Source organism: Athene noctua, chromosome 9 (genome assembly GCF_965140245.1).
Source record: "Athene noctua chromosome 9, bAthNoc1.hap1.1, whole genome shotgun sequence".
Lineage (NCBI taxonomy): Eukaryota > Metazoa > Chordata > Aves > Strigiformes > Strigidae > Athene > Athene noctua.
The window spans coordinates 27797334-27807607 of NC_134045.1; the positions used below are offsets into that span (position 1 = coordinate 27797334).

Genomic DNA, 10274 nt, shown 5'->3' on the forward strand with positions numbered 1-10274 from the left:
TTGTCCCACAGCAGCCGTGGGACAGGAAGGGCCCTTTGCCCGCAGCCCCTTTCTCTTTCCCCGGTTTCAGCGTGCCGCTCCTCCTCTCGCTTGCCCTCGCCTCGTAGTTTCTTCCGCAGGCCACGGATGCCTCTTCCTTCTTTCTTCTCCGGGAGCTGGTGCCTGGAAGGACGGCGCGGTCGGGCGCCAGCTCCTCTGCCTGGACGACGGGGAAGCCGGCCGCCTGAGGGACCTTCCCTCAGCGTGCTCTGGCCCCCGGCCCTCCCTCCTCCCTCCTGCCCCCTGCCCCGGCCTGAGCCGCCTCAGACCCCATTTTCTCACCTGGTGGTGCCCGGCGGCCTGGGGGCTTAAAGCATAGAGGGAGAGGGGACAGGGGTACGGCAGGGCAGGGGGAGATTTAGGGGGACAGGCAGCACGGGTGGGCCTCAGCCACCAGCCCCTTGCAACCGGCTGCTCCGCAGTGACGCGGCAGCTTCTCCCAAGCGATGAGGAACCCCCCTCGGGAAGTTCTGCTTCCCCAGCCCCCAGAACCTCTTGGGAAAGGGCCGCTGCTGCCGATTCACCTGCCTTCAGGGCAGACAGCGCCCAGCACTCTCGATAGTGCTTGGCTGGCGCCTTGTGTGGGGTGGCGGCCCTGTTAGCGGGGTGCGGGTCAGGGTGCCCCTGTAGCGGAGAGGAGGGGCCTCGTGGGCCTTTGGGACCGGGGCTGCCCTGTAAGTCGGGGCCTGGCCCGTGCCCTGCAGTCCCGGCAGCGGCTCGAGCCCCCTGTAAGCAGGGGCGCAGCCTCTGTGGCCGCCGCTTTGCATGCCCAGCTCCGTTTGCCCAGAGTGCCCAACTCCGAGCCCAGCTCCAGCGCCGGCCGCGACTCCACGTGTGGCAGCACCGGAGCACCGATTGGGTAAGAAAAGCCGATCTGTGAGGTTTTTTTTGGGGGGGGGGGGGGGGGTATAGAGGAATAGTGGTGTGGGAGGGCGGCCAGGGTTCGGGTGGTGCCGTGTCAGGCTCTCGCCGGGGACCGTCGTCCCTCTCAGGCCTGACGGCACCCTCCTGCTCTTGCAGCACTTGGTGGTGGAGAAGGGAGAGACATCCACCGCATGCGGAAGGCCGTGCAAGGCAAGGGTTAGCAGGAGGAGCAGCGAAGGAAGTCTGGGCAGCAAGCGGAAGAAAGAGAAGCGCGCTCTGGGCAAAGCGCCGCTGTGAGGGGCGGAGCGGCCGCCTGAGGAAAAGGGGAGCGCAAGTCGGCGCTGCCTCAGCAAGAACCGGATCGACTCGGGGCCGAGGGATTGGAGCCACCTTGGCGGGGGATCAAAGCTGCTGCAGGGTGGGGGGCCAGTGCCGTCACCTAGGAGGGGCAGCAGAGCTGCGTCAGGGCGCGTGGGGGGGACTGGAGCTGCATGAGGAGGGACCGCCATCACCTCAGGGGCTGAGGAGGGTCCAGGCCCTGACAGACGCTGCCAGCAGCCGCCGGATGCTGCCAGGAGCCCATTGCAGATGAGAGCCCGTCACGGTCCCTGCACGAAGCACTGGAGCACCGACTGGGTGAGGAAAGCCGATCTGCGAGGTTTTTTCGCGGGGTGGGTGGTGGGAGGGCGGCCGGGGTTCGGGTGGTGCTGTGGCCAGCTCTCGCCGGGGACCAGCATCGCTCTCGGACCTGACGGCATCCTCCTGCCCTTGCAGCAGGCGGCGGAGCAGCGTGGAGGTCTCCGTCCTGTACCGCTGCAGGCCAAGAGCGGAGGAAGTCTGGGCAGCAAGAGGAGGCAGGAGAAGGGCGCTCTGGGCAAAGGGACCTCCCTGTCACCGGGGCTGTGGTCGCACCAGCGTGTCGCCAGGACCTTTGGTGCCCTGACCGGCTTTGTGCCGGGTGACCCCCCTGTAAGCAGGGCTCGGGTCTTTGGGTTTTTGCTGGCCTTTTGCCACGTCACCCCGTGGTCAGGCTGCCGGGCAGGTGGCAACCCTTCGAGGGGGGTGAGCGGCGCCGTCTCTGCGGCCGGGGCGGGAAGCGGAGCTCCTGAAGCACGCCGTGGTGGTGAGCCGCAGCCAGGCCGGCCGGCCTGTAACTTGGGCGCGGGGGGGGGCCTGGCAGCGGGGCCGGGGCCTCTGCTCTGTCCTCCGGGTGGGGGAGCTGGCGCCTGGCTGCGCCTTCCTTCCGAGCACCAGCTCCTCGAGAAGCAAGACAAGGCATCGTGAAGGAGCTGCGAGGCCAGAGCGAGGGAGAGGAGGAGCGGCGGGCTGAAGAGAGGGCTGGGGGGAGAGGCGGGAGCTCCGGGCAAAGGGGCCTCCCCACGGCACCGTTGCCGGCACCTTTGGTGTCCTGGCCGGCGCTGCGCCGGGTGACCTCCCTGTAAGCAGGGCTCGGGTCTCTGGCCTTTTGCCCCCTTGCCCCGACGGTTTGGCTGCCCGGAGAGAGGGGCGACCCTGTAAGGAGAGAGCGTCACCGTCCCCGCACCGAGGGGCAAATGGGGCTCTCTGGCCCCCAAGCCCGCCCTGTAGGCAGGGGAGGGCTGTTTCCCCGGCCCTGGCGGCTTTCTGCCTGCTGGCGGCCTGGCCAGCGTGACCCCCTGGAGTCGGGGCGCGTCGCGGCACTTGTCCCTTGATCCCCCGCGAAGCCCCGTGGCACGTTGAGTCCCTCTGGGCTCCGTGCGTCCGGGGGGGCAGGTCCGAGGCTCTGCTCTCTTGCTCGCGGGAGGGGACGGCTCCCCAGACATTGGCTGCACAGAGCTCGCTCTCTCTTCTGGGAAGTTTTCTTTCCCCCCGTCCGTGTCCGTGTGCCTGCCTGTGTCCGCGTCGGTGCGAGTGAGCGAGTGAAGGAGCTTCTTGTTTAGGCCCCTGTTGAAATCGCTGCAGCGTACTTAGCTTAAACTTCCCGGGAGGGAAAGAGGGGCTCTGTGCAGCAACAGGGGGTCGGTCCCCGCTGAGCCCGCGAGCGGAGGGCGAGTCCTGGCTGGCCCCTCCTTTCCAAGGACGGAGCCAAGCCGCGCGGTCGTAGCACGGCCGACGCGCGACCCGCCCGCTCTCTGGGCCTGGGTGGCTGCCTGTCCTGCTGGCGACCTGCCAGCGTGCCGGCCCCGTACTCGGGGCGAGTGCCACGAGCCGTGGAGCCCTCTGACCCGACGGCCCTGTAAGCAGGGTTGTGCCCGTCCGCCGCCCTCGGCAGGAGGAGCGGGTAGCGAGCGGGCGTCTGCGGCCCCCGGCCTTCGAGGGCAAAGGCTCGGCAGTTGTGTCCCCTTCACCGAGAACCGCGGTAGCCTCTAGAAACGCAGGGAACGGCCCTGAGCCAAGTACCTGCCCCAGAGTCCTCGAGACCCTCCCAGAGTTGCCCAGGACGCTCTTGTCCCACAGCAGCCGTGGTGACAGGGAGGGCCCTTTGCCCGCAGCCCCTTTCTCTTTCCCCGGTTTCAGCGTGCCGCTCCTCCTCTCGCTTGCCCTCGCCTCGTAGTTTCTTCCGCAGGCCACGGATGCCTCTTCCTTCTGTCTTCTCCGGGAGCTGGTGCCTGGAAGGAAGGCGCGGTCGGGCGCCAGCTCCTCTGCCTGGACGACGGGGAAGCCGGCCGCCTGAGGGACCTTCCCTCAGCGTGCTGTGGCCCCCGGCCCTCCTTCCTCCCTCCTGCCCCGGCCTGAGCCGCCTCAGACCCCATTTTCTCACCTGGTGGTGCCCGGCGGCCTGGGGGCTTAAAGCATAGAGGGAGAGGGGACAGGGGTACGGCAGGGCAGGGGGAGATTTAGGGTGACAGGCAGCAGTGGTGGGCCTCAGCCGCCAGCCCCTTGCAACCGGCTGCTCCGCAGTGACGCGGCAGCTTCTCCCCAGCGATGAGGAACCCCCCTCGGGAAGTTCTGCTTCCCCAGCCCCCAGAACCTCTTGGGAAAGGGCCGCTGCTGCCGATTCACCTGCCTTCAGGGCAGACAGCGCCCAGCACTCTCGATAGTGCTTGGCTGGCGCCTTGTGTGGGGTGGCGGCCCTGTTAGCGGGGTGCGGGTCAGGGTGCCCCTGTAGCGGAGAGGAGGGGCCTCGTGGGCCTTTGGGACTGGGGCTGCCCTGTAAGTCAGGGCCTGGCCCGTGCCCTGCAGTCCCGGGCACTTTGCAGTCCCGGCAGCGGCTCGAGCCCCCTGTAAGCAGGGGCGCAGCCTCTGTGGCCGCCGCTTTGCATGCCCAGCTCCGTTTGCCCAGAGTGCCCGACTCTGAGCCCAGCTCCAGCGCCGGCCGCGACTCCACGTGTGGCAGCACCGGAGCACCGATTGGGTAAGAAAAGCCGATCTGTGAGTTTTTTTCGGGGGGGCGGGGGTATAGGGGTGTGTGAGGGCGGCCGGTGTTCAGGTGGTGCTGTGGCCAGCTCTCACCCAGGACCGTCGTCGCTCTCGGACCTGATGGCATTCTCCTGCTCTTGCAGCAGTTGGTCGTGGAGAAGAAGGGAGAGACATCCACCGCGTGCAGAAGGACCTGCGAGGCAAGAGCGAGCGGGAGGAGTAGCGGCAGCGGTCCGGCAAAGAGGCGAGAGAAAGCCCTCCTGGGCAGGGGATCTCCCTGTCACCTGGGCTGTGGTCGCCTCCAGCGTCCCTGCCCCTTTGGGGATGTTTTCTTTGGCTCGTGAGCAAGTACTCGGCTCTTGGTAGTTCTCCAGTTTTAGAACCTGCTCCCATTCCACCTGACGATGACCCAACTTCCTGAAGTTTTCTCAAAACTCCTTCCTGTACTTGGATGTGGCTGCACCAGCCGTGGGGAGCGGGAGGGCTCTGCAGCCACCCGCAGCGCCCTTTGAGGCTGCGTGGGATGCCGGGGGAAGAGCAGTCGGGAGCAGGGTTTTGGAGGTGGATTCCCCTGCTCTGAGTGCTTCTCTTTCCGCACCTGTACGGGGAAGGAAGCGGCTGGATCTCAGCCTCTGGAGGAGCACGTTCCTCTTCCCTGCCCCAAAAGGGCGTTTGTGCCCACCCTTTCCCCATCTGTTCAGTGCTGGGGGTGCTCAGTCAGATGCTTTCTCCAACTGGGTGTTCCCCATTTAGCTCCTTTTCTGCCCAACTCGGCTTTAACCGCTGCCTGCCACGTGGCGCTGCGCGTGGGATTTTAACCTTTGGCAGCCGCTGGAATGTTTGCGGCGTGTGTTGGTCCTGGCTGCTTGCAAGGGGACTCTCGGGGTGAAGCGCTAAGGCTTGGACAATAGGGCCAAGCCAGAGTTGACTTGTAGACGAGTCCTGTGTATTTTGTAACTGTTAACCATTGTGCTAACAGGTATTTTACTAAGTGATAACCAACCACCTATTCCGATGTAAAAAGTGGAAGTATCGAAGCCTGAACAACAGGCCCTGAGCCGAAGCTGCTCACTCAGTATGTCATCGTTAGTGAAAGAGGTGTGGAAGACGTAGCTCTCTTGAATGTACATTTATCTTTCTTTGTGTGGGGATAAAATAACCGGGTCGTGGAGACCGTAGTCTGGCCCTGTGGCCTGACGTGAGCCCTTGCACCTAGTCTGCCTGGGTAAGCAGAGGAGCTCCCTTAGCTTCTCCCCTGAGCCCTGGCCAGGCTCCGGGGGAATCTAATGTGAGATTGAAACCAGATATTTCCGCTCCAAACCAAGGTGCCAGCTCTTCTGGCTTGCCGATTTTGGGGTATAGAAGGGTGGACCCGCTCACAGCGACTTTGGAGGCCTCACCTACGGGTGGACGCACCGCGTAGGGTTTCCCACTTGCCGGGAAAGGCTCTGCAAACCCTCGCTGTAACCGGGGCTGCCTGCGGGTCTGGGTGATGGCAACGGGTGCAGGTGCTGAGGGATCTTTTTTAATCGCTGTTCCCTCTCTCTCAGGCAGTCAGGATTTGATGCGTTACCCTGTATTTTCCTGTCTGTGTGAGTGCACTATTCCGTCTTTTCTTACTGTGTGTTTTCTGTATTCTTCTGTTATTATTTAGCTATTTCAAATAAAATACGCCTGCTCTTTTCACTCTGGTGTCTGAGTTGAATTGATATCCCTAATCAGCAAAACGGGGGGAGATGAGGTGGCGCTTTCCAGAGCCGAGGTCGGTGTCGGTTTGGCTTTGGGCTGAGCTGTAGCCGCCGCGGCGCTAGTTCCTGGCAAGGGGACGGACGTGGGAGCTGTCGGGGCCAGAGCTGCCGTAAATATAATCAGACAGCTTGCTCGGGTTCTCCAGCTCCTAGCGTACGCTCCAGAAGAGCGGCTGAACGCGGGCAGAAATGTTCCTGGATTTATCTGGGTTTTTTTTTTTTAAAAAAAACTATTTCTGCTATCACCAGGATTTGAAAAACTAAATTGGATAAATGTGAGTTTAGGAAAAATATCTAACAATACGTGTGCTTTTAATAGTTACTGTACTGGTCTCCCAGGGACCGAAGTTACGCTGTTTCGTCCTTAAAACAACTCTGCGCTCCCGTGTCGCGTTGTCACAGGCTTTCCTCCCCCTTCCACCCGTCCGAAGAGCCCTGAGGCTGCTCTGACCGACACTTCGGTCACCCCGCTGAGTTCTGGGTCACAAGGCGAGACTGCGCTGCCCTGCGCTGCGGCCGTGCCGGAGCTCCTCCCTCTCCGGGGGGTTATAAGATTTGGCAGCGTTGGTCCCGTCGGCCCGCGCACCGGAGCGGTCTCGCCCAGCGGCTGCTCCCGCTGGCCGGGGAAGGTTCCCCCGGCGGGGAGAGGCGACCTGCGGCGTGCGGCTGCGCCGGGCGGCCCCCGGAGTGCGCGTGCGCGGCGGCGGCCCCGCGACCGGAGGACCGGCGGCCCATAGAGCGCGAGCTCGGAGGAGCGACGGGCATCTCCGGCGTTTATTAACGGTGCTGGTCGCTATAGTTACCGGGGGGGGGGGGGGAGCGTGGGCCGGGCCGGAGGAGCCGCAGGGGCGGGCAGGGAGGCTGCAGGCAGCGCCCCCTCCCTGTCCGGGGCCGGTGCTGGAGGAGGAGCCGGTGCGAGCCGAGGCAGGAGCGGGGCCGCGCGGCCGGGCGGCTGCGGGGAAAGGTGCGGCGGGACCGGGGGCGGAGGCCGCTCCGCGTCGGGGCCGGGCGGCGGCGGCGCTGCCCGGAGCCGCGCGGGGCTGCGCTCGGCCGGGCTTCCGGGTGCGCGGGCGGCGCGGCGGGAGCCGTAGTCACGTGCAGGGGGCTTCCGGTCGGCCATGTTGGCTCCCCGGGGCACGCCGGGAGCTGCAGTTTCTGCGCTCTCGGTTCCCCGCAGCTGCGGCGCTGGCGGGCGCGCGCGGCACGGCACAGCCCTCGGTACCGGCGCGGCCCCGCGGCGCGGCCCGAGGGGCGGTTTTGTGGCGGTTTCCCGCGGGCTGCCCGCGGCTCCCCGAGACGCGGTGTGCCCCCCGGCCCGGGGGCGCGCATGCGCGGCCGCGGCGTCTCCCGGGAGTGCGCATGCGCGGCGGAGGTGAGTGTTGGGGCTGCGGCCGGGCCGGTCCGCGGCAATAAGGGTCCCTGCCGCCTCCGTGCCCCCTCCCGAGGCCGCGCTGGGGCCGCGCGTGTCCGTTCCTGCCCCGGGGATGCCGCCGGCTGCGCCCAGCTCGGGCTGGCGTGGGGTGTCTCTGCCCGGCCTGGCGCTTCTCACGTCCCACGGAAGGGACGGGCGGAGCCGAGCCTTCCCGGCCGTGGGCAGCGGGGCGGGAGCCGCCGCGGCTGGAGCTGGAGGGGCCGGAGAAAGGGAAGGAAGGAGAACGTCAAGGGCATGTGGGCAGCAGCCGCCTCGCCCTGCAGGAGGAGAGCGCCTGCCTCTCCGGGTGAGCGAGGAGCCCTCTGCACAGTCCGCAGCGGGCCGGACCGCCAGCGTGCGCCCGGGGTCTGCGCGCGTCACCCCAGGCGCGGAACGGCCGCGGAGCGAGCGAGCGAGGCTGCGTGTGTCGGAAGCCACGTCTTGTAAGAGCCGAGAGACACCCGCGTATTCTTTTAGGGGGAGGTCAGCCGGGCGAGTGGAGTTTCAGAAGAAGAGGAGGGGCAGGAGGAAGGAAGGAGAAAGAAGCATCAGACCTGTCCAGTTCTCCCGGCAGTGCCGGGAGCGAGAGCCGCGGTGAGTCCCGGGCCCTCGGGGCCCTGTCACTCCCCTTGTATGTCCCAGTCCCTTCCTGCCCCTCTCTTTCCCATGCTGTGATTTTTTTTTTTCTTCTCTATACGTTTTCTTTCTATTCTTCTGCCTTGCTCCCCCTTCCTCTCTCACTTTCTCTCTCTTGTCTTGCTGCTTCCTTTTCTTTTTCTGTCTGCACTTCTGACTGCTTGTTCTGTACCTTTTGCATCACTCCTCAGTCCATTTCTCTCTCGATCCTTCTGTTCTGCTCCTCACTTCTCAGTTTCTCTCTCTTTCCTCTGTCTTACTCCTGCACGTAGTGTGTGATTGAATGAGGTTCTGTGTCTAGCAGGCCTCATCTCGTAAGAGCTGTGAGACACCTACATCTTCTCATAAGTGGAGGACAGCCAGGCACCTGGAGCTGTAGAAGAGGAAGGGAGAAGGCAAACAGAAGGAAGAGTCTGACCTGTCAAATTCTCCTGGCAGCACGGAGAACTGCAGTAAGTCCCGAGCTCTTGGGCCCCTCTCATCCCTCTTGTGTGTCCTGGTCCCTCCCTGTCTTTCTCCTAGACTCCTCTCTTTCTGGTGCTGCTCAACTTTTTTTGCTCACCTGTATCTTCCGTCTTGCTTGGAGCATCTCCCTGTCCCCATCTTGTAGGTCTTCCCTTTCTCTGCCCTGTACCCTGCCGCTCTTGTTGCCTTTCTCCATCCCTCTCTGTCCAGCTCCCTGTTCCTATTGATGCCCCTTTCTTCTTCCTGCACCCGCTGCTATTCCCTGCGATCTCCATCTCTCTCTTTCCTGCTCCCTGTCCCCCGTTTTTCATTCCTACCTCCGTCCCTCATCGCCTGTCTGGCCTTTTTCCTTGGTGTCTTTCTCTCTGGCTGACTCCCTTCTGCTGTTTTTCGTTTCCTCCCGCTCCATCTTGTTGCCCATCGCTCTTTTGTCTTCTCTCTCTCCGTGTGTCGCTGTCTGTCTTCCAGTCACTGTTCTTTAATTCCTCCCTCTTCCCTGTAGCTTGCTGCTATTTTTTTTTTCCCTGTTCTCCATCATGCTCTGTCGGGTGCCCTGTCCCTGTTTATCAATTCCTCCCTCTGCCCTGCGGTCTGTCTCTTTTCACCATTTAATTTTTGCCTCGCTCTCTCTCTGTCTGGCTCCTTGTGCCAGGTCTGTGAATTCCTTCCTCTGTGCCCCGTACCCCCTGTGATCTTTGCTGCTTTGTGGCCTGTTTCTGGCTGGCGCTCTGTTACTATTCAGTAATTCCTCTCTCGATGCCTTGTAGTCTGTTGCTTTTGTCTTTTCTCCATCTCTCTGTCTCTGTTTCCCCTGTTTTAGAATACACCCCCCCACCCCCACCCCCCTTCTTTCTGTATGCATCAGGATTAGTTTTTGGCTCCAGGTCTCTTTTTTTCTGTGTCTCTGTCCCTGTTTCCTAATTCTTCCTTCTCTGCCCTGTCACATGTAGCGATGTGATTTGTTTTGTGTTCCTTCCCATGGTTTGCTGTCCTGACTCCCCATCGCTGTTGCTTTTTCCTCCCTCTGTGCCCTGTTCTCTGGAGCTTTTTTGTCTTTCTTCCATCTTGCTTGGTCTAGCTCCCTGCTCCCCCCCCTTTTTTTTTTCCCCTCCATGTCTGTTGTGCCACCCATCCCAGCTTTTTTTTTTTCTGCATCTCTATGCTGCTCCTCGTCCTTCTTTGTTGGTTTCTGTCCTGCTCCTCCTTCTTCTTTCTGCTGCCTGTTTTCTTCTCTCCCTGCTGCTTTTTTTTCTGCATATCCACGTTGGGTTCCCTGTCCCCATCCTCTCACCGCCCCATTGCTCATCTCTTGTTTTCTCTCTACCCCTGTACTAGTCAGCTAGCTGCCACCTTTCTTCTGTCTTCTTGTGTCCTGCATCTTGCTCCTCATGTTTGGCAGTTTCCAGCTCTGCCCAGCAGCTTGTTGCTCCAGGAACCGACTGACTGTTCCCGGCTGGACTGAGGAGCGTGGCTCCGGGAACAAGCGCCAAGGTGTGGCAGGGGCAGCATTAGGGGCCCTGAGCCCCGGAGCAGACTCACTCCCTTCTGGGACTTGTTCTGTGTGTGACTGAATAAACACTTGCTGGCTGCCGGCTGACTTTTGTGCTTCCTTTGCCCCAGGTGAGGGGCTGGGAGGGGTGATGATGCTCTGTGGGGGTGGGTGATGGCCTCCAGCTGTGGGCTGGGGCTGGAGGGGCCCCAGGTGTGGGCAGTGAGGCTGATGGCAGCGGCCCCTCCCTGTAAAGGGCTTGCTCCGGGTGGAGGGGCGGGTG

At 63.0% G+C, this 10274-nt stretch overlaps 1 protein-coding gene across 1 annotated transcript; it reads left to right on the forward strand.

The window, feature by feature from the left end:
* Window positions 1-7415: 7415 nt before the first annotated feature.
* Window positions 7416-8729, forward strand: LOC141963799 (uncharacterized). The gene is made up of 2 exons (XM_074913456.1): window positions 7416-7995; window positions 8342-8729. Exons 1-2 carry the CDS (start codon window positions 7475-7477, stop codon window positions 8727-8729), a joined length of 909 nt encoding a protein of 302 aa, XP_074769557.1. The 5' UTR covers window positions 7416-7474.
* Window positions 8730-10274: the final 1545 nt, after the last annotated feature.

Coding starts and splice junctions, on each gene's coding strand:
- LOC141963799 (XM_074913456.1), top strand. CDS start 7,475: ATGCCGCCGGCTGCGCCCAGCTCGGGCTGGCGTGGGGTGTCTCTGCCC. Junction 7,996..8,341: donor TGCCGGGAGCGAGAGCCGCG/GTGAGTCCCGGG, acceptor TGTGTCTAGCAG/GCCTCATCTCGTAAGAGCTG.